Raw genomic sequence first — 24,594 nt, 5'->3', positions numbered from 1 at the left:
GTGCCGGTCTTGGTCTACACCATCAGAGGTGTGCTAGGACATGACGCAGCACTCCATGCAACTCTCCAGTTCGACTGAGCCATAAATCCACCATGTGACTTGGTGATAAGGTCGTCCCCCCCCCCCCCCCCCCCCCCCGTCTGCTTCTTATCACTCCATCACACTACCCGTCCCCTACCGCGGTCCCACCTCACACCCCTCCTTACACGTTGTGGAAAAGCACGACGGTTTGACCTTTGACACGTTAATCAACTGCATTAAAGAGCCTCTTAGACCAAACTGATGGACTGGGCAGATTGGACTGACAGGGCGACTGACTGACTGGCCCAGAGGCTAAGAGGGATCCAGGAGCAGCGGCGCTGAAACGCCGTCGCCAACACGTCGGAGGTGGCAGAGGTGGTGGGAGAGTGTTGGCCATCACAGGGCTTACAGATTAGCTGGGCTTATTAGTTCAGTACGGGGACCTTCCACACCCTCAGGATTGTCACACGTTGCTTTGCTGCCTCGCCTGTTTAAGGCCCCGTCTCATACAGGCAGAGTGTCTGTCTGTCACCCACCGATGGAGGTGAAAGGGTGAGAGTGATTCAATGATCCTGTAATGTTGGAGAACTTAACTAGAGCCGCCAAGCTCAGCAACAACAGAAACACATGCACCAAACGCACAATGGCTTTTGCGCCAAGATTTTCACCACAACAAAACACGTCGGCATGTGCTAACGCTGAGACTTAAAGACTTCTAATGATTTGTAACAAGTGGGGAAGAGACGGCATGCGAAAAGTATGCAAAGTGCACCGAAAGGACAGCGGCGCAGTCACAAAACATGGCGATTAATCAGAGGGAAAAATGAGGATTAGATCAATGTGCTGATATAGCAGGGATAAAGGAGCAAAAGCCTTTACGTTATACTGAAAGAGGGTAATAATTCTCACTCATGCTGCACTGTAATGGTGACCAGGGTGGGGGTCACCTCACGGTTAGTCCACCAGATGGATTTCCAACAAATCCACTAGAGGTGGTGTTTGCCTTAAAATCTTCAAAGAATTGACAGAAATATGTGTTGGCACAAGGCAATCTATGAATACATCAAACAAACACGATCCACACAGTTTTACATTTAGACAACAATTGTTTTCATTCCATCAAAATGAGAGGTTGGTTTGCATTTGTTTTATCATACATACTGATGTTTCCTGAAATGTTTTACCCCTATCTCATAGCTGTTACTGACTGAGTGAGCACACAGCCACATCCAGTTCTGTGGAGGAGGTAACAGGCCTCCCATGTATTGTGGCCTACTGCATGCAGAGCACCACCACACATGTAGACGAGTCATCCATCTCCCCGTGTGGAGAAGCAGACTGGATTTAGTGTCTGCACCTGGCCAGAGATCTTCTGCCCGTCCACAAAGCAGGCCTCACAGTGTCACTTTAAAACAGAGCAGACTCATTCAGCAGTCAATCAGTGGTCACAGCTTCCTCCCTCATGCTGTCTGTCACAACCCCCCCCCCCCCCCCCCGCCCCGCTTAAACAGGCTCATCCGTTCTCATTCTAATTCACTTGGTTTTTACGATGTTGTGTCAGCTTCTCATGATACTGTGGATTCCATGAAGTCTCAAGGCTGATGAAAGTCTTTCCTAAAATGAGGGACTGTATATTAAACCTCAACTTTCATGAACCGGTATGAAGCACGAAAGATCACATGGCAGTCAATGGACTTCGTGCCATGTCAGCAGCAAACACTAGTAACTTCAGATAACTGTGTAAATGAGTGCGTGTTGGTGAGAATTGTAAAGCGTAATTAACGCTTCAATAATACATGTCCCGCCCCATACGTCCTATATTCAGAGATCCATAAAGGAAAGTCTTTAATTCAATATAAAGATGAAATGGATGGTGGCGTCGTTAGGCTATATGAAGAACTTTAGAACTAGATTAGCCTATAGTAGCCCAATTTGAATTGGAGAATCCCTCAGGATAGTGTTAACATCATTTTGAAGAGAAATTTATAGTTTTCAAACTCAAAATTGCTTTAACGTAATGAAACATATAATCCATTAGTGAAAATGAGGCTTGGATAACAGCGGACTCATTGCACATGACTTCTCAGACAGGTCTGGAAAACTCGTAAATTGTGTTAGAAAGTTACAGAAAATGAAAAATACGAGAGAATTGATGACTAAGGAAAGTTCTCCTGAATCACTCGTACAAGTCACGTAAGAACAAATGTCTTTGTTTCAAGTGGTTCTAGCATAAGGCCCAGTTATCATATCACTTTCACTTGATCATAGATACAATGTCCACATTCAGATAACCTGCTGCACTGCGATGCTGTGTTAGTAGTTCTAGATTCCCTTGCAAAACACCAGTGGATTTGTGCAATGCTTCCCAATCACCCTAATGGCAAAAAAAGCACATACACTCACAATAACACACACACCACCAACCTACAAACCTTCCTCTCCTGTGGGAAAGGCTTGATGCCGTAATGACCCTTAACTACTTCCGTGCTGCAAGGGGTTGACGGAGGCTGAAGTTGAGGCTTCATCCTGCGGCGGTGTGCGTTTTGTGAGCCATGAATGTGTGTTAGTGTAACAAAAGAGTGTGTGTTCTCTTGTAGGAATCGGCATGCACATTACATGTATGTGTCTGACATTAGTCTTCTCCAGCAAGACATTTTAACCCGTAGACACAGGAGCCCCCAGCTGCTACTGACCAACGGGAGCACAGCAGAAAGTCTTACCATCGGCAGCAGTTTAGCATACAGATGGGCACAAAATACCTACACACTTCCCATTCTTCATGCATACACATATACACACACACACACACAAACACAGGCAGACAACAGCGGGGAGCTTTAAGTGCACCCCGCTGTTTTCATCTCGCCTTCAATCAGATAAATTAGCTGCCTGCTGGTTACCGGCCAGTGTGCCTCCTGATTTGGGGGGTTTTATACCGTTTTTTGTTTCCCCTCAGCAGGACAGAAACGCTGGAACATCTTGATGCCAGAACAGCCCCTGTTCGGCCCATACTTTCACATCAGCCTACAGTACATCCACACAGATAGATATGATACCCAAACACTGGCCTGCAGCATCTATTTGGACACATTCATGAAACCACCTTCAAACTGTATGAAGCCCATGTCAAAGGCCTCGACTGTCTTTCGAGGGGGGACCAGAGAAGCAAGGCCCCTCATGGTGGAGGCCACCACAGAGCTGACAGGAGGCTCTGGGGTCAGAGTTCCCGGAGCAAAGTCTGCATCCTGGCTGTGAAAGTCCTCACAGAAGCGAGGCTGCAGCCCCCCTAGGCTGGGTGTCAAAGCCCCATATCAGTCCAGACAGCTTGTGCAGCCTGAAAGCTGATTAAGCTAACACACACTGCGGGTACGGACACACATTAGCCACAGCTCTCAAAACACCGGGTCGGATTTCGTGGTAAAATGTTTTCCTTATTAATTTCGGTAATGAGTGTGTTGCCAGGTCAGTTTCCATCCCACTCCGTGTCTGATCTCACAGAGATCTGGATGTCGAATAAGTGTGTTTATGAGTCACGACTTAATCACAACCTTTTGGTTTTGGGCAGAGCTCTTTTTTTGGCCCTATTATTTCTCTTCCTGTGAAAGTAAAAGAAATCCCAGAGAAGCAAAGGGCGTCAGTAACCCCCAAATACCGATGCTCCCGATAAGGTCGGAGTGACTGATACATTGGAAACACAGGTTAGAGTGAAGGCACGAGGTTAGAGAAGGTAAACAGAGGTGGAGAAGCTACAAATTAAGTTTCCTTGTGTAATAGAGTGAAGGAGAGAAAAATAAGTGCTCAGAGTCAGAGAATGACACGTGGCCATAAAAGTTGAGTTGAAGATGACCAGTCACAAGGCCGACAGAAACACTCGGGCTCGGGTTACCAGGAGAGGCTGAAGGGGCCAAGAGAGCAGGATGCTCTCCTCACCCAAGACACCATAACTCTCTCCGGGCCAGAGCCTCTGTCACTAAAGCCTTCCCTTGGATGGACCTTCCAGATCTGTTCACATGGACAGCTTCCATTAACATTCCTGCTCAACCTGGCAGGAGAGTGAGTGAAGGTTAAGTGGGGTGAGAGGGTGGAGGGTGACAGACCGGGGCTAGGAGCAGTTGTAAGGTTTGAGGGGGGGGGTAAGAGGGAGAGAAGAAGAAGAGAGAGTCACAGAAGGGGTGTGGTGACCCAAGTAGAGAGTGATGAAGAAGAGGAAGGGGGGCAGCACAGGGATCTGGACCTGGTCTGGATCTGAGTGCAGAAGGACACACTAAACCGCTGACAATGACACATTTAAAACAATACACTTATCTATTTACTTATAAGAGACACAATATCAAATCATTTATTTCCCAAAGCTTAAAAAAGATTTACTTAATATATTGAAAATAAAAAATAGTAATACAATTATTATAATTAAAAAGTTAATTCTATGAATCCAAGTGATTTTTGGGAAGGGAACATTTTATAAATAATCAAAAAATAATTCTTATTCTTATTATCTTATTCTTTTTTTCTGCCTTAATCAGCCCGTACAGGAGAACCAGAGGAGGGGCAGTGACTCCTTCCGTCCCGGGTCAGCAGTGGACAGGTTGACATAAACCAGGGTACTGAGCAGCCACTGCCTCTGGCCATCATTAACCAGAGCTGAGCTGAACCACCACCTCGTTTCTCTTAAACTGCTCACTGCCTCACGCCCGTCTGTTTGTGCAAGTCACTGTATATGTCAACCATAGCATTTGGCAAATGCTAATTACACATTTCCATGTCTAATGTGTACAAAGCAATACCTGTCTGCATGCTTTACACAAACCTCTGTTCATAAATTATCATATCTGTTATGTGTGTAAATAGTTCACAGGGTCATTATGCATACCTGGCTCCACACAGTCCATATTCCTATATGAGAACAGCTAGCAACACACACTTGCAGATCTACCTGGAAACTCTTAATAAAGGAGTTGAGACTTTTTTACTATAATTCTCAATATGCTATCTAGCAGTAGCTATACAAACTACAGATTTATCTCTACTGTAGGACTGTGGACGAGGGCGACAGGCTTTTCCAAGAAAAAAGTCCTTTTTTTTTTTTTTTTAAAAGGACAAATGCAAGGTGAAAATGTGAAAATCAGCACATTGATCATTGATGCAAAGGTGAAAATGCAAAAACTGGCTCAACTGTCTGCATCTGTGTATATTGACTGGTTTACTGTCTGCCAGCCTTTCTGTGATGCATCACCTCCTCAAGCTGTATGCCTCGAAGCATATACAAACGTAGAATGTAATATGTAAAGCTTTAACTTGAAGTGCAGACCCATGCACAGTACAGCACTGTAAAAAAACGGCTACAGTGTACTTTACAGCATCTTTCACCCAGCCAAGAGTAAACATCAGAAACTCACCACTAGGTAGACAACTGAAAGCTGCTGCACAGTATTTGAGTTTGACTGCAGTGAAATGAATGATTCAATAAGATTCATAAGTCTCATTCATCACAGAGACTTTCAGTGTCAGCAAAGCACAAGTTAATGAGCAGGGTTGTATGATGTTAGTCCTGTCCAAGACTTTGAAATCAATTTGAATGTTTTAAAAACAATTTATCTGAATGATTGTTGTGACGTGAATCTGACACCACACAGTGTTATTACAGCCAACTGCTGCATAGTGGAAAACGTCAAAGACATAGAGTCATATGTAGAGAGAGATTAATATAGTGTAGCATTCTGCTTCAAAAAGCACCTTAGCATACAAAATAAACAAGCAAAAGGTTTAGGCCAGTTGAAATCCAATTGAGATATTTTTCTTGCTTATGAACAATCTGACAGTCGGGTAAGAAATGGACCGCAGAGCAGAAAAACACGGAATTACGACATCTTGCTTACCAAATACAGAGAGTTTAGTGTGTGACATTCATAAATAAAATGGAAGCAAAGTAAGGCAAACAATTTAGGAAACATCAAATGATGTCATTCATTTCAAACTCTGACTTTTTAAAAACACACAAAGATCTCCTTCTTCATGTCTCCCTATAAATACTACAAATGTATATATATATATATATATATATATATATATATATATATATATATATATATTACATACAAGGGTTTGGGGACACGCTGTGTGTCCAAAATAATTGCCAAGACTCTGCCTGTGTACATGTGTACACATCAAGCGGCGAGGCACGTGAGTATAATTAATAATAAGTATAATTGAATTGAAGTAAAAGGCGAAACCACGTTTGATGTGAATTCTGAAGGCGTATGATTCTATCCTCGGCAGACTAAAATAAAGCATTACCGGGCATTTCATGAAAGTGTCCCCTCATCCACACGGCACTCTATTAAAACATCAATCACACAGTCTAATCCTACAGCTGGCCAGCGACACTGATATGAGGAAAAGCCGGTTTAGTCGAATTGCTGATGGCCAAATAACATGAAAGAAAAGGCATCGCCATGTCCAACTTCATCACTGAACATATATATTCTTTTCACGTTGGCGATGATGTTTTCAACGACCACGAGCGCCTGTCATCTTTACTGTAGTTGGAACGTACACGTACAGATTGCAGTTTTGAACCCGGTTCATTCTGCGCTGCCAATCCTGTGTGGTGTGGTGAGGGGGAGTTTGAAGACAAAAGAGAGCTCTGCATACAAAACAAGAAGAATCGCTGAACTCCTGATGAAGAGCTGCTTCCGTATTTAGGGGATAAATATGTAGCGATGGAGAGCAGAACTCTGAGAAGCTATTCAGTCTGTCACCGGGACGAATCACAGCTCTTTTGGGACAACAGAGAGAAAGAAACTAACGTATGTGGCGATCAAAACCTTGCATGAACTATGTCTTTCTCTTTTATGTCCCTCTCAGGAACAGATGATGCTAAAATGTGCTCCTCCACTGGCTCTTACCGTGTTTTTGAACACGAGCCAACCCTGAAAAAGAGCCAAAGACCTTGTAATTGGTACTATTGAGAGTCTTCTCTCTGTGTGTGTGTGTGTGTGTGTGTGTGTGTGTGTGTGTGTGTGTGTGTGTGTGTGTGTGTGTGTGTGTGTGTGTGTGTGTGTGTGAACGAGAGTGGGTAAGAGTAAGCCAGTTATATGGTGAGAATTCGACATTAGTGTGGCTTGTGTCACATTCCATTCTTGACTGAGCCTCACTTACCCCCCCCCCCCCACTCCCCTCACTTGGTCTGGTTCCTACTGGCTGATTCTCTTAATTACTTCGCCTTTTTTTTATTCTGTGAGAAACCTCCCTCGCCGCCACCGCCATCCGGCCACAACCTACACCACAGCCCCATCACCGCCATTAGCTTAATTAGCCTAATTAATTGTGTCTTAACACAGTGCTCCAGAAATAATACCCACATCGGCATCAAAAGACATTTACAAGAATCTACGCTCTTATCCCTTCTCACCCATTTCAACTACTCTTTCCCCTCAACCGCCTTCTCATCTCTTCATCCTCACCACTGCTGCTTCATGTGGCACTGTACTTAGCCCCTTAACTTTCATATTTTCCCCTTTCTTTCGTTTCTTCTTTTGAAGAGCTAACGCTGCTGCAGTCCTGCGTGGTAAACCTTTTGCCCACTGTGTGCACACAGGGCTGATATGGCCAACCGTGCAGCCTGGGAAAATGAGTGTGGAGCGCGGGACAGGAGGGGAGTGGGAGCTGGGGGAGGTACGAGGGAGGAGGAGCGCCGCGGCAGCTGAGCTGTGAAGAAGCTAATGGGCTCTCATCCCCTTCCCACGGCCGCCGCGTGTTTTCTGATGGGCACTCAAGCGGCGAGGCGCATATTGGTTTGGCTACCGGCACAGAAAACTGCAGCCAGCGAGCTTCAATACTGCCGATTCGGCATCCGCTCTGAACCCCGGTTAGCCCGTGTGTGACTCTGGGGGACTATGAATCAGTAACCAGCAACTAATAATGCGAGGAGTTGGTGGTTGATCTCACTCATAGCTGGGGCAGCAATAATGGAGAGACGAGAGACAGAAGCATGGCTCACAGACAGACACTGAGACACTGATAAACTAAGTGGTGACGAACAGGGAGCCACCACAGATAGATGTTTGCCTCTGTCAGCACAGATGGAGAGGCACCCGAAAGGGAAATCACAGGGCAAGTGCTGAACCACAGCCTGTCGCATCAGCACATCTGTACGGATTATCATGAGCCATCAAAACACCAGTGACATCAAGAGTGAATTTTATGTCAAATCATGTTAATCCAATCCAAACCTACACAAATACTTCAATGATTGTTAAATAACATATAAGAAAGAAAAAACGTAAGTATATTCTGATAGTTTGAAAGAAGGTAGATCTAACTAAACTAATTGAAATGTGCATAACTAAAGACTATGTTCTGGTCTTCTTCTAATTTGTGAGAGTAAAACCCCACACAGCCGCTGATTAGGTGATCTGGGGGGAAGCCAATTGTTTTGATTGCGCTGCGCGACGTTTGATCCGACGGAGTGGAATGTGGCGACCTCTGATCCGGTGACAACGTTCAATTAGATAAGGTTAACTAAAATGACCTGCTACTCAGCCCAGAACGGGATAACGTGTGTACACAGCCTGTATGCTGCACAGTGGAGCTGGGATTACCACTGTCCAGTTTAGCACAAGGTCAGCAAACATAGCATGTACTACGTGTTTCAGCTTTAAAACTAGTGAAAACTACACTAATGACCTTCTTGGATACAGCTGGCAAGTACGCTCCCTCCCTCTCTCTTACTAAAGAGCATAACGTGTAATTACTCATTGTAATAACTCTGCAGTCACATGGGAATTTGAAATGATGGGAGTGTATAGAACTGGGGGGGACTTGAGTTGGGCTCTTCACTGAATGCCTCACTGACAAACATTAAAAATGAATTGCACCTTAGCGGGAAATGAATCAGGGTGCCCTGGGAATTACATTACGCCCAGTAGCTGACAAGCTAGATTACTACTTTCCAGCTGCTGAGTAACCAAGGGCGAGCATCTCCCCCGTCCCCACAGAGAGGAGAACCAGAGACGCAGGAAAAGGCTGTACAAGGGAGACTACTTCAGGTGTTGTTTCAGTTTGAGTAGAACATTAAAAAAACTTAACATTGAATGAGATGCTGCTCATCTGTTGCCAAAGACATAAAAGGCTAATGTACAACCACGCAAACGGCATGCAGACGACAACAGCGCGGGTAGCTGCTACATACAGTGAAGGAATGAATAGTGGAAAGGACAGAGCTGAAAAGCCAAACTGCTGCAGGAACAGAAGACGTTCTGAACACTACCACGCTTCCTTCTGGTTCTCCGCTCTGTGATGGCTTCCAGAGAATGACCCTGTTAAATACCTGCATAAAAACAGTAAAAGAGGCCTGCTGACGACCTGAGCTTCTATCTATCGACCTAAAGATGACATTAGTGTTCTCAAGGAAAGCTAAGCTTTAGGTCCGACCAACAGTACTGTATGTCTCATGTGAGCTGGCAGACAGCTGCTTTCCCAAGAGTCCATCTCAGCTGCCTTATAGAGAGATTATTTTTTTGTATTTAGCTAACAAGCTAAAGGAAAATGTTCTGCACATGCGTGCCATCTTTAAATGTATTGTACAGAGCTCTTCTTAATGAAGCTGATGAGCTAATATCGGCTCCACTTTCACACGGTTTAAAAAACGCTTCTGCTCTCCTTCCCTCGGACCCTGGCCGACATGGACGAGCGCTTTTAGAAGTAGATCGGTGGTGACCCAGAATGACCTCTCTTCACACTCAAAGGCTAAATCTTCATCGCTATCTGACTCACTTACACACCGCCGTGGTGCCTAACTGTGACAGCTAACAGCAGAAAAAAGCCTCTCGTTTGACCACTGTGTTCCCCTAAGCTGCAGTCAGCTTCAGCCCAGTCCTACACGCAGCGCTGCTAAACCTCCCTGCTTCATGACCACCGTCTGATAATATGCTATATATCACCATCATTTTCATTGATTAATGTTTACAATATTTGTCCTGACGTTGCTAGCTCTTAGCTGTGTTATGTTTGACACTCCTATTTATATTCCATTTCCTGGTTGGTGTCCTCCGTTTCTTTACTGTTGCTATGACCAACTGTCCCCCACACGGATCATTTAAGCCTCATTTGCTTCCATCTACTCTCCGGGCACAAACACCAACCTCTGACCATTTACAATCTGCAACTGAGATAAACTGAGACAATCATTCTCAGGAAGGATGTAAAATGGCCGATGCCAAGCGGCCGCATGGGAGCAGTGATATCATGCAAGGGCGAAGGCTAGCCCAAACGGCAGCTTTAGCCCCAGTCACACTCTGAGCCAGCCCCGTCTCCAGCCTCGGCCCCTTGTACCCAGTCGCTGCCCCCTGCCCCTCAGCCTCACACTCCAGCCGGGCTTTAAGCACTGTGAGAGTGGCCTAAGTAGCCCGACACTTCACAGATGAACAGCTCCAGTAATGGGCCGTGATTGACCTCAATAGCCGGCTCTGAGTGGTTTCCCTCGGGTCTAATCTCCACATTACCTGCTCCGCTTCACACACTGACTGACGAGACACGATGAGAGCGGCTGCCTTGAAGATTAAACAGACTGTCGAGGAAGTTATGAAGTGCTTAAGCAAATAAACAAATGGAACAAGCCCTTACGGCCAAGTTTCATGCACCTGAATTAAATGTAACATTGAGAAGGGACCCATTTCAATTTGCATGCTGTATACATATATACTGTTTAGATATATACACATTATTTCCCAGTCACACTCTAATGTAAGTACTTTCCCATTCACTCTAACGTAAGTACTTGTCTATCGAATATGTGTTAAAAAAAGTTTTGGTCAGTTCTCAACTGCTACAAAGCTTATCACATTACCTACAAGACTAGCTTAAGAAATTTCCTCTCGTGTTTTCTCACAAGGATGTAAAATAAATGTATTTTTAGTACCGTTTGGTCTACTGTAGGTCCATCAGCCAGAGAAAGTTCAGGCAAGCAGCTTAAAGCCATCAAGCTGCTGCCTGAGACAAAGCCAGACTGTTGATTTAACACTCAATGGAGTGAGTGAACACATGCAAAGGAGGGAAAAGGAGCATGATAGATGGACGTACGAAAGCACGGCAGGCCTTTGAAAGATTGTAATGGAGGAGGCTACCAAGGGAGATCCCACAATTCACACCCCATCTACGGTGTCGGAGCGGCCTGCTCGCAGGCCACAGCTTCAGAGACGAGGCGGGGGGATCATGTGCGGCAAGTGTTTCCAACCGTACGCATGTGAGCGTGGAGCGTGCATGTGTGATGTGTGTGTGAGAAACGGTCAGATCAAAGTCAGGTGGCACTTCATTCCCACCTGCTCTCATTAGTCTTACTGTAAGATCCCACCTGTTTGTGACTGCTGTGGACAGGTCTCTCACACTTAAATATGTGGATAGACACTCAAACTAATGTTTCTAAATAAACTGTGTTAGTGAATTTGTGCAAGTATTGACACTAACTACCAGTGGGAACATATTTAGTTTTCTTTAAAAACTGTAGCTTCATTATGTCACAGTGTAAACAAAGTGGTTCAGCGTTGAAAAGCGGACTTCATTCCATATAAATCTTCAAACTCTGGAACATTTTCCTGCTTCCATCTGTCTAATATGAACAGTAATTGAGGAGAAAACAGCTTTAATATCTATTAGGGAACGAAATATGTTGAGTATTACCGCGCCCGTGGAATTCTCCAAGGATTAATTCCATGTAGCTTTCATAATTCCCTCCAATATGTTTAAATTAAGATTAAAGATCGCTTTGTTCCCCTATTCCCACAGCTCCCATGGCATGGTAAAGAGATCAAAACTGGAGGGCTTTATGGGGAACATCTTTAACATTTGCTCTGCTCTCAGTGCGCTTGATTAAATGTAACATTTTGAGATCCCAGAGTTCTGAGAAAAGCATAAATCATTGTCTCGCAGCTGCTGGCGTGCCTGGGGAAAACACATGCTATCCCTCACTCTCTCTCACTTTTTTGTCTTCTCTGTGATCATAAAGCCCACCCGACCCGTTGGTCCCTCCTCCCCTGATGCAAGTTCAGGGGGTGGAGGAGGGTGGTGGTGGTGGTGGGGGGGGACACCTGCAGGCTGCCGCTCACCCTGAGGTTCGGCATAAACCCCAGCTCCTCGCACGCCCTCTGGCCCCTCTACTCCCTCACACCGGCCCCGTCAGAGCCCCCCTTAGTCTTCACCATCCATCAGCAGTGACAGGCCCAAAACCAAGCCAAGGAGGATAGCCAGCCAGCCGGCCAGCCAGCCAGCCAGCCGGCCAGCCACTGTCCGTGGATCGAGATGATCAAGCTGTCTTTTGAGCGGTAGTGATAATTTACGCTCAGGAGGTCACTTGGAATGACACAGCCAAGGATTTCTGGTCCTTGTGATCTTTGCTCGACTCTGATTAAATCCACAAATAATTTATAGATCTAATATCAGTCGAGGAACACGGGCCAGGTGTGTGCTAGTGCAGGATGACATGTCCCTGGCTCTCAGCTGGGCCCATGTGGAAGACTAACCTGTGCCCCTCTGATCCAGCCTGCCAACCTGGATCGCTGCCCGCTGTGACTTTAAAGTGACCGCCTCACCCCGAGTCAGACTCCTCCTGCTCTGTCCCTCGCTCAATAATGCCATCGATTTTTCATTAATGGTTGGGAGAGTGCATGCATGAATCACATTAAAAGAAATAAGTGGGGAGACCACTTTGTTTTGGTGCAACTGCCAAAATGATTTTATCTGAAACGGCCGCTCAATTAGGAGAAATGATCTAGGACTGTCAAGTTGTAATGCGAAGGGTTAACGGCATGATATAAAAACGGCTATACGCCTTAGGACTTATAAAAGAGGGCATTTGAAAGCAGGGCTGCTCAGTTCTTCTGCGTTAAAACCCACGCCTTTAATTGTGTTTAATTTATTAGAATGTTCCAACCTCAAATCCGTTGAACGAAAACACATTGGTCTGGATCCGCAGGAGTTCTGCAAGTGTATGGGGACTCCCACCAACCGCCACCCCCGACCCAATCTCTTCATTTTCTAAGTAAGCTGGAATTTCGTTTTCACTGGTAAACAATTAGACAGAAAACAGATGTCACTGGCCATATTTGAAAGAAACAGAGAGCGAGAGAGCGATATAGAGAGTAGATTAAAACGTGTGTGAATGCTGCCGTTAAAATGCCGGACCACGCGCTTGATTATCTAAACTACCGTTTCTTCAGTGACATGAAAATGAACATTCCCCGATGGGCTTTGGGGTTTGTTCTAAAAATATTTCAGGCCGACAACTGTGTCATAGAAAGAGGTCAAGACACGAGTGCTCTCTAGAGACTCGTGTGATTGGCTGTCTACGAGACCAACTGTATTGTATCAGAGGAGACCTGAGAAGATCTGGGCCTTTCTGAGCGCTAAGAAAATAAAAAGGAAAATGTAAGACATGGAGGAAATGGCCTCTGGGATGAATTAAAGGATCCGTAAGGAAAGCGCTGGCAACTTCCAGAGCCTGTCACGTCCTCTAAGAAATGAGATAACGCAGGGATCACACATCCACGACCAGTGGGGAAACCCTGAAGGCAGGGCTTCCCTCCACTTACAATCAACCGCAGTCAATCACCTGCACCAAAAATAAGGCACATACGAGAAAGCGCCGTGGCATGTGAATCTATGAACTCAAACACTTCTGTGACGACACACTGGTTGCTAGATGTCCCACCCCCCCTTAAATAAACATTATGCTTTAAGAATTGGGCGGACGGATCCCACAGTCCACTTTCACGTTGCATCTCTGCAAAAAAACAGAAGCAACGAATCAAATGAAAAATGGAATATAAAAGTTGATTGCGGCTCATTATGTCTTAATGTTTTCGGCATGTCTATGGTGTAAGGAGTGAGCTTTCCTCTACTCCGCCGGCCCTACGCCCCATGTATAACGATCACGCTTTAAGAATTCACTAAATGGAATCAACGGAGCCACATGGGAGGAATAAAATGCGTTTGATGCCGAGGCCAAGTGCTCCAAGCAATTCAGAAATGTCATGATCACAAAAAAACGTTGAGCGCCTCAAGTCGGGCCTTTTGGGAGCGAAAGGGTGCAGCCCACTTGGAGTGGTGCTGCTCCACCTTTCATCTCCGGCTGAATGAGGCGTTGCATCCATCATTCCATTAGCACGGCTCTAACAGGCTCCCAGTCACCCTCCGGATGACAGCGGGGACATGGGACATGTGGACTGACCAAGAGCTTTGATGTAAGCCTGACCACAAAACACAGGCTTATAAGTAGACACCCAAAAATGCCTTCGCACACACATACATACACACACACACTAACTTTGCAAGCTCTTCCTTCAACAGCGTGTTTGACGCAACACACACATATGTGCAGACAGAGAGAGAAACGTTCCAGTCTGGTGATATTGTTACTGTCAAGCTGCGCTGCTGGCTGTTTGACTGTATTGACAGGTATATTGCAGATAAAAGTTTCTGGCAGAAATACTCTAAGTGTGTGTGTGTAAGTGTGTCAGCTGTTCTGCAGCGTTTTGTATTAAACATGTGAAAAGTGAAAATGTTGCTTCAAATTGCTCTTTATTCATTTAAGTTTGTTCCTTTGTGCCTCCCACCAGCCATGAGGAATTAATGCCTCGACAGACTTCTAACACACAAGAAAGGAACAGAGATGCATGCTTGAAGAACAGAAAGAGGGAGAGACGGACTAGATTTCAGATTAAAAACAACAAACGAGGTTCAGAGACGAAAGAGACACGCAGACAGAAAGAAAGAAAGCGAGAAACAAAGAACATTAAACACAGAAGAGGGGGAGAGTTTTGAGGCAGTGATGAGAAGGAGTGCAGGCCTCCACTGCTCCACATCTGCTGGAGATATATCCAGTGCTTCTGGGAGTCAGCTCCCCCCCCCCCCCCACACCACACACACACACACACACACACACACACACACACACACACACACACACACACACACACACACACACACACACACACACACACACACACACACACACACACACACACACACACACACGCCTCCCTTTTCACCTTCATCTTCTTTCCCTCTCCCCCTCTTTTTTGCTTCCTTTCCGTCTTCTGGTTTGTGTTCAGATCAGGTTTTAATATTCAAAAATATGTACTGTCTTTATGAGCCATTGCTTTGCTGAAATAATATGCTCCCTAAATCAAAGTAATAGTCTGAGGCGGTGCACTAAATAGAATTCACCAGAGTTTCCTAAAAGTATCCGTCTCTGTCTGTGAAGGCAGTGAAGGGTGGAACAAACGCAGCGTTGCTTTTAAAATCTACTCTGGTGTCGTTGCAGCTCGCTGGATATTTATTCGACGAACGTCCTCGCATTCGTCAAACTGTGAGTTGCCTATGTAATGGAAGCTTTACCCTGCCTTGCTTTTTCAATTTATAGCAGTGTCCTGGGCCCTCTGCTCACTAGCAATGGGACAGTGATTGACTGGGGGTGACATTCAAACAGCAGTGGACTGGAGTCCCTGGCCCACCGTCTCTAAAGCGTACTTATCTTCTTACTTCACTTCGCTCTGAGCTACAGCTGGATCTTCTCCTCGATGTTTGAAACCACCTGAGGGCCAGCTCTATCTCCGTCTCGGTGCTGACATGTTTAAGGGCCCCAGGGCCTGATACGACTCAGGTTCTGGGCTTTTTACACAGCACTGTGTTAAAAGTGATGTACAGTTGTGACTCCGAAGACAAAATACTGGGCGTGTATTGTTTTACATTGTCACCCCTGGCTTCTCATGGATCTGCTGTTCTGCTGGGATAACAGCCCAGAGTGTACTTTAAGAGACTCACCTTTTAGACACCGTCAAGTACATCTACTTCCAAAGGCATCAATCTTCCCTGGGAGCCCAGTAGAGCTGCCCGATAAGACAAGTAGTTACAGTTGCAGGTGGGGAGGAGAGGTTCGTGACGCCGTAGAAGAATGCTCTACAGGATCCATTTTGGCTTGAGAGAATACCGGTGACAAACCTGGCTACTGCTGAAGATTGCACAGAGTTGTAGTCACTAAATATCCAGCTAAAGGGTCGAGTAAATCAAGCACTACAGCACTCCGAGCTTTGAAATCTGAATTGCAGGGTTACTGAAAAATCCCCCGCCCTCCCTTTACAACACACACGCATACACCCACACACCAGAAATATAATCCGTGGTCTAAGAACGCAATCAAAAACTGCAACCTGACATCAGCGCAGCCTTCCACGGCAATCCTCGGAGTGGTTAGCTGTTGTTAGCCAGCTCGGCCCGGCGCTGACAGAGACTAACTGCTGTTTAGAGAACGCATGCTGCCTGTAAAGAGGCGCCGCGTTGCCAGCCCTGCCTCAAGGATACGGGAGTGGAAAACACTTATCGGCTTTACTAAACAAATAACTGAAAAGGGGCATTGCATGACATTAAAGGGGGAAGGAAAATATGACGACCCAAACAAACCGAGACTCTCGCATTAGATCACCAATAATTGAGATGGAATATGGACTATTAGTGCCCGTCACAAGTCCACACACCACAAACACCACCGGAAAATCAGCTAGAACAAATGATGTATCAATGCGGTATGGTGATTTGTGATTTGAAAAATAGGTCCAATCAGAAATCCACAGAGCAATGTACAATGATAGATGCAGGGAAAAAAGAGAGCAAAGGAGAGCCAAGAGAAAGGGGAAAGGAGAGGAGAGGAGAAGAGGAGAGGAAGGGGAGAGGCTGTAGTGCATGCACTTGCAACATGTTGCAACATTGGATAAGCCTCTACCTGAGTTCCTGCAGTCCTCTCCTTGCTGAGGGACCTGAACAGAAAAGGCCAGCAGGTCAGGAGCCAGCAGAGATTCAGGTTTGCGTATCTCATTGAGCCAGCGGCTCATGTGGAGTTCTTTGGTGTCGGATGGGCCCTGAATCAGAGGAACCAGCTTCTCCTTAACACCCTCTCCCGAACCTGAGACACAAGGGTTAAAGGCTAATTAAGATATTGAAACTCCCCCAGTGAACACAGTTTCTAAAAACGTTCTTGACTTTAATGCCTGACAGATTACAAACAAAATCCCAATGCCATACGTAAACTGTCTTTTAGTGTATTAAACTAGAGAAGATAATACCCCAAATATTGAAAACAGTTTGTGCTTAAAGGGTTTTGATATTAATTTAGTAGCTATGTTAACATAAATTCCAGCATTTATATGCAAATAAATCAACAGTTTGGGCCTACAAAGCAACAAGAGACAAGTAAAAGAGGGCATGTCATCCATGACGAAACTGCAGATGAAATCTGAGGGAAAAATGCAAAAAATGTTATCACAGTGCTGCAGAAACAAAATATGTCAAATGGACAGTACTACTTGCCTTCTCTTATATGTGCATCCCCTGTAGATGTTCATTTTGAAATAAGAAAATGAACTGCACATGATTTTTTCCCCTCTTTGTATTTCTATATTGACAGCTGCAATAGATGTTATAATCTGCCTGACATCATGTGTGCAGTTTGACCCCGTGCTGTGACACTAGCTCCAGTAACATCGTCGCCATCAAAGACATGGCCAGAGCCCAATGACAGCACCCCCGGGAGAAAAAACAGCGACCCAATCCCAGAGCTGGAAGGAAATCAAGATGAAGATAGAGCGGGAGAAAGAGAGCGAAGTGTGTAAAAGTAGCCTACGATTCAAAAAGAAAGTCAAAGAAGAGTCTAGTCTGTCTCGCTCTCTCCCTCCTACACAGGCACTAAAGTTTTAACAGGGCACAGCTGCACACACCTGGGGTCCTGGCGCACACTTTTACGGCTCCCACGGTTCCAGAGGCGCATTTCACCGTCGCACGGCTGCAGAGCTTCAGCTCCAGGTTTTGGACCGAGCCCTCGAGGGTCGGTGACGGGCCCGGAGACTTCACACCTAATAAAAAAAAACACAAACAGAGTGAAAATGAAGTGCAGTCCGGGAAGGTTTAAACACCGCTGCCGTGGCTTCGTTTAACACTTGATTGGCCTTTAATTGGTCTTGACCCCTTTCTTTCCCTCTCTGTCCGTCTCTCCCAGAGTTGTGAGAAACCAGGTGCTCCAGAACGCTGATATCACCAACACCAGGCGTTTATCTCGCCTCTCAGGGATACTCGTGGTGCCCTCTGTTTGCAAGGTTAACCTGTTGGTGTGTCTCCTTACCATAATGACAAAAACACTTTTAGATTTTATAGTAAGCTGTTAAAGTTTGCCCCAACATAAAAGAACTGACCCCCAAAGCTACAATAAATAAATAACACATTTTACTCTCATGTTTGATACGCCTTCATCAGCACCTGACGTCTTCGTTCTGCTACAGTCTAGGTCAGTCCCCAATACATTTGAAATGTTTATGACTTAATGCTTTAGTTATCTGTGAGTACAAACTGACGGGGTGTGATTTAAAAGCGGTACATTTTATTTGTATTTTGATCCCTCTGGATTTAGACAGCTTCCTGTGGGAGCATTTACAGTACACTGATGGGACTTTTGGTTGCAGCAACGTCTCAACAATCACAGCAATATGGTTTTACAAAAGTGACCAGCAAGGGTATAAAAAGACATAAAAAAAACAACCTTAAATTGTGAAGTGCCTGTTTTAAATGTTTTACAAGTTCCCACTAAATCTACTGGGTTGAATGACTTTCAGTTGAATAACAGGGACTATTAGGAGTGTGAGTAATGGGCCAATATAAAGGATATATCTTTCCAAAACAATATCCAATGCAGTCACACCAGCATCCAGCTTAGTGTCAACTACAACTCACCTAACAGCAGCATTACATCACAGGAGCCTCCAGTGCTCCTCGCTCTATGAGTAGTTCTCCTAATGGCAGCACAGTGTGGAAGAACCCACCGTCTGCCATCTTTCCAAAATGAAACTGTTTGCACTGTGTGAAGGAGTGTGGTGGTGGGGGGTAGGGGGGTGGATTACACTCTGGTCATTATGATATGTCAATGTTATTTCTATGGTGAGAGGCAATTTCAAACACATAACAAGAGGAGGGAGGGAGGAATGGCTGGACGGCTAAAAGATACTGCAGAGTTTTGGGGCGTTCGGTGCCAAAGCGCTTGTTGAGAGAGGAGAGGAGGGCCCATCCATCACATGCTACATTCTTCCAGGAAGCACATTCAATTCTTACATCACCTGTTCCAGCAAGGCTTCGCTTCTTACAGTAATCCCACCTTTTTATAACGGCGATAGCACTTCATTTCCTACAAGTGTCCGCAGCACTTTCTGACTGAGTTCACAGATCGGTGGCGCAAGGAGGAGCTCACAAGTCAAATGTAAACACAAATACAGGAAAGGTGATCCAGAACAAATGAAGCAGATGGACACCAGGGATGTACTGCCTACTGCTGCGGCTATGAAAGCACAACAGGTCATTATTTGGCAACAGTTCCCGAAGCTACCAGAAAAAAGAAGCTGGTCGGGACATCTTAAAGTTTTCTTTCATCCACATCCACTTACTCTGACTTCCTGTCCTACATTTCTTACTATTTAACTCTTCTAGCTGTAAATAAACTCTTCTTACTCCCCACTTATCTCCTCCCCCCTTTCCTCTGTCTGTACGGTCAAATCACTACAAAACTCGCTTAGGTTGGGAAGGTTGTTTAACACAAAAATGAGCACATCGTAGCTCTGTTTGCAGTTGGTATTCCCAATCAGCTAATAGTTGGAATAGTAGTTTGAATGCAAAACAGCAGGCAGTGTGGATTCAAGTAGACACAAGCATGTACACACGGCACATTTAACCTGGAGAATTACTGCCAATTGCTAAAATCCCTAACCGCTGACTTCCCTCCTCTCCCTCTCCCTCTCTCTCTCTCTATGAGACAAATTACCCAGCAACCTCTTCACCTGCTGTCTGAGAGGCCCTCCATCAGCCCAGATGGAAGATGGGGATGTTAATAACCCTCCCTATGTCTCCCCCCCTGCCCCTTAATGTATCTGCAGGTCAAACAGAGCGGTGCTGCGTGTCCCTCTGTGGCTCCAGTTACCTGCTTCTCTACAGGACAGATGTTCCATGTGAAGTGTAGATCTGGTGGATTATTTCAGCTGCACTGTATGTTACGTGCAGAAATATCAATGTGTTTTTAAGGGATAAGCCCGACACCTACCTTTAATTACTGTTCAAAGAAAGGACACTACTGTCAAAATGATGAATCTGTTAAAGAATTAAGGACCACAAGGATTCATTTCTGGGGGTTTTGTTGTGGTCGTACAACATACAAAGAACATACAAGCACACATATTGTTTCAGAGAACAGTTAAAGCAGTGTTTTAGATGATCTTTTTTAAATCTAATTTTCTCAATGTTTTAGATGACTTTTGCCATGGTCCTATCTTTTTACATAATGATTTTTCAGAACAAATTGTGACCCTATTGACCATTTCTAGAGAGGCATGCATGTGCAAGCTCAAATATGCACGTACAGACATTTGGGTTATTTGATGTGATCCAGTACCAGAGGGAGCGATAGAGAAAGACATAGGCTCTACATTAAGCTGGGCTGCCCTGCCTGGAAACAATATAGCTTACATACACATGCCATAAAAGTATTGCTCCAGACATTTGGCTTTATTATGGAGCGAGTCTCAGTGAACCTAGAAACATATGACCCTTGAAGTACCCAGAATATGGTGGAGAGCGGATATCCAGACCCAGTGACCGATTGGCCTTTTTCAAAACAGTCCTGAAGGAGAAATGGTTGCAACAGTGATGAGTAGGCCTCCACACACGCTGCCTGCTCCCTTGAGCACTTCATTCCTTTAGGAAAAGATGGAGATGTTGAAAGCGCAAGATCAATCTGGAACTCAACAGGGGCCGTTCCCCCTGCTCTATTTACTCTTTGATAAATGGAACTAGGGGTATCACTATCCCACGTTGCCCACGTAGATGTCCTAGAGGGCACGGTGCACCTGCTGGGGTGGTTGGTGGTTGTGTGGGGGGGCTCTGGACAATGTATTGCCCAGCTGTTAGACTATAAAAAAAAAGTGGGGTACGCAGGAAGAGGGAAAAACACAGGAGTTGGTAGTTTGTCGACTTAACCGTGGTATTCACTTTGGTTTATGTATGCAAGACGCATTAGTGTGTGTGTTGCAGCCAGACGTGTGTGTGTGTGTGTGTGTGTGTGTGTGTGTGTGATTGAGTGTATGAGTGAGTGAATGTGTGTGGTGCTGTTACTCCTCAAGCGAGGGCAGGTGCAAGAAGTACATAAACACACAGCTAGGGGCCAGAGGCTACAGCAGTCCATCAAACGAGGACAACTGTGGGCAGCTGGATTTGCCATCCTGAGCGCCGTGAACGAGTGTGGAAAATACGAGGGGAAGGAGGGATGGAAAGTCAGTGAAGGAATACAGAGGGATAGAAAGAAAAAGAAAGAGAACAGAGAAAAAAGGAGAGAGAAAACACACATGGATGGGGCAATATGGGATGTGAGGGCTGCTTTTCTTTGCTCTCTGCATACCTTAATAGTTGGCGTGCACATGTCTCGGTGTCTGTGCGGGACATCTGCAGAGTTGCCATGTTTTACACATTCCAACATGTCCTGCTCACTGCTTTGAGGAATGGCATGGGAAAGTTGTCTGCCCGTTACGCCAGACCAAGCGAAGCTACATTTTAAAACAGGATGCACCGCGTTTGTGTCGGCCTGCATTAACAAAACACTTGTGATAATACTTCCTGGTCTCATCCACTATTCATAGCTAAACCCACGTCAAATAGAGCGCAGGGATGTGTGGATATCTCACAAAATCATTTTGTATGTTATCCACGTAATCATGATCGAGGAAGTGTAAAGAAAACAAAAGCACACACAGAGGCTGGATGGGTCCAACAACCAACGACCTTTCAGACAGGAGACCGCTGTTCGTTCCCAACGAGAAGGCAACGATAAATTAGTTGTCACATAACTTGCGTAATGTAGTTGCAGCACTTCCGTTATTTTAACCCAAGCGACAATCTTTTCCTAAACCTAACCAAGTAGTATTGTAGCCTAAACTTAACTAAGATCGTGAAGACGGAAGTATATTTTGAAAAGGCCGTATGCATGTAGAGAGCAGAAGTTGACACATGTTGCTGGCTTTTGTAACAACAATGCATGAAAAATGGGGAGTTACTTTTTGTACAATATCATACGAACCATTGTATGAAGGTACTGAATTATTGCTAGATGAGGAAGGCGTTATTTTAAATGCGTGTTCTTGAACTTCAGAAAGCATCCAGAGGAGCCGTTACAAGCTGACGCAAAACCTTAAACTGTAAAGGTGAAGCACGAGTACAAATAGAACGATAGTAAGGGACAGCATGTGCTCAGTCAGCTACTAAAGCTGCGTTATGATTCAAGGTATAACACCTCCACTCAGTCACATTAGAGTCATGAGTGAAGAGTTCCCCCTGCTATTCGGACAACCTGACCCCCCTGCACGTATTAATGTATTAAGGATCCGTTTTAAATGTGATGACGATCAGCTGACACGAGGATGTACACTATCGCCAAGCCCTAATGGACAAGTAGTGAGACAAAGACAGACAGGGAAGGAAAGAGAACCTAAAGTGCTAAAAGCTCAAAGTCTGGCAACGGGCCCACGGCAGCTAGGGGGGGCTGACAGAAAGAGAGGTAGACATGGACAAGTTGGGTAGACCCAAAAGCAGCCAGCTGAGCCATTAAGTGCTGATGCAGAAACAATAACTGTCTCTCCTAAGTCAGGAAGGGCTGAAGTAGAAGCAGTAAGTAGGAGCAGGAGAACTGCTGGCGCCGTGCCCAGCACTGACACACAGCGAAAATACAGACACATGCAGAAAAACAGACAAGGTGAACCAGTAGTGGTTTGGTCCCGCAGTTAAATTTGAGACGAGAGCAGCTTTGGCAGTCGGTGAGCACGGGTCTGCAGGGCAGACGCATCACTTTGAACCAAAATCTTGTTTATATGCAAGCAGAAAATGATTCTTAGGATGGTAGAGACGTGTTCGATTGATGAGAGTTTTCGTGGAAACAAAACTTTCTATCAGCAACAGGGTGAACTCGCCTGCGAATGTTTCGAATACAAAATTGTCATACCGGCAGCGACGCAAATTTGCAACAGTTATTTTTTTCAATAAAGGTTTGAATAGGCTTCCACAGGCAGAGGACACACTACAGGAGCTTGTTGACCCAGAGCAGCGCCTGGCAGTCTGTCTGAGGTCAATTGTTGTACAGCCTAAGCTACTGTAAACTATTTCATCGAGTTCCCTCTTAGTGAAATGCTCTGAGTGCAATCTGAGTTACGCAATGTATATGTCTATATACAGAGAACTGGATACAGCATTGGAGGCGGGGCCCCAAACATTCCTATGAAAGTTGCTCAGCGGCGGATGAAGAAAAATAATTCAAGTTCTGAGTATAGAATTCGGATAAAGATACCCAGATCTATCCCTTTAACCCCGCCTTCCTGCCACTCATTCACATGATTGGAGGAAGGAAATACCTCCTTGGTTCAGATTACTGAGCCTCCCAGTTGTTACACACTATCATGTACTTTTTGAATAGCTCCGTTCTGCCCAACGTGATTGGTTGATACCTTCAATCGCACTGCTAAAAAATCGAACCTCGTTACGCAAGGAAATCACGTCACGTCAAATTTGAGTTCTGTGTGAAAGAAAACAACGGTTTGAAAAATATATTGATGAGTGAATCAAGCCGGTTTGTAAAGGCCTTAAGAGGCGAGCAAACAAGTGTCTATACACACACACACACACACACTGAGTAGAGGTTAGATTGGTGGGGTATGCTGCCTGTAACGGTGGTGGTGGTGGTATTAAGACAGTGATGGGGTGTAAGTGCTAGTGGTAGCGGAGGCTGGGGGTCTAATTTCCATGATTACCATCCCCTCCAGGTGCTGCCTGCCTTTCCGCCTGCCCACTAAAGCAGTGACACATGTTCTCCGCACATTCAAACCCTTGGTTCTCTCTGCCACCGAATTACCACAATTAAGGAGTCTTCATGCGGAAGCAATTTGGCCAACACTAATGGGCCCAGGAGGTGGGGTTCGGGAGACGGGGTAGGGGGTGGGGGGATTGCAGAGCAAAACCGAGTAAAAGAGTTTTAGAAGAAGTGAGAATGATGAGAGAATCAGAGCGACAGATGTGCGGAGAGTGATAGAGAAACATGTGCTGTGACATGGAGGATTCTCGCGTCGCCACTTGTAAGAGAGATGATTAGTCGGCGGTGAGATAGGCCATTAAAACACAGTTCTGGATGAGAGGGCCTGCCTCTCAATCTCCCAGATCCCCGGCCTAATGCTGCCCTGACAAATTTGGTTAGAGCAAGAAACGGGGGCATTCTGACTTTGAAGTCGCAGCCAGGACGGAATGCCAGTGTGGTTCCACCGCGAGAGAGAGATGCTCGAAACGACAGACCGCAGCTAATGACACTAAAACCAGCCCCTCCGTCACAGAAACGTAACTCTGGATTACTGCTCTCTCTCTCTCTCTGACTCTGTGACTACGACTCACACTTGCTCTCTTTCTCAGGCTTAACTTATGGAACAGTATTAAAGATAAATCAAGCAGAGAGCTCTTGTTTATCAA

General features: G+C 45.4%; 1 protein-coding gene across 2 annotated transcripts in view; it reads right to left on the bottom strand.

Moving 5' to 3' along the window:
* Positions 1–24,594, bottom strand: part of vps13b (vacuolar protein sorting 13 homolog B) — a 339,886-nt gene that overhangs the window by 239,973 nt on the left and 75,319 nt on the right. For both annotated transcript variants that reach the window (XM_079164264.1, XM_079164265.1), the window contains exons 18-19: positions 17,784–17,918; positions 16,793–16,972 (exon numbers count right to left, since the gene is read on the bottom strand). In XM_079164264.1, the coding sequence (XP_079020390.1) occupies positions 16,793–16,972; positions 17,784–17,918 (315 nt within the window). The remainder of the gene's footprint in view (positions 1–16,792; positions 16,973–17,783; positions 17,919–24,594) is intronic.

The sequence above is a fragment of the Pholis gunnellus genome (assembly GCF_910591455.1).
Source record: "Pholis gunnellus genome assembly, chromosome: 8".
Lineage (NCBI taxonomy): Eukaryota > Metazoa > Chordata > Actinopteri > Perciformes > Pholidae > Pholis > Pholis gunnellus.
Note: the sequence above shows the minus strand (reverse complement) of the source record. Positions and strands in the feature narration are given on the sequence as shown.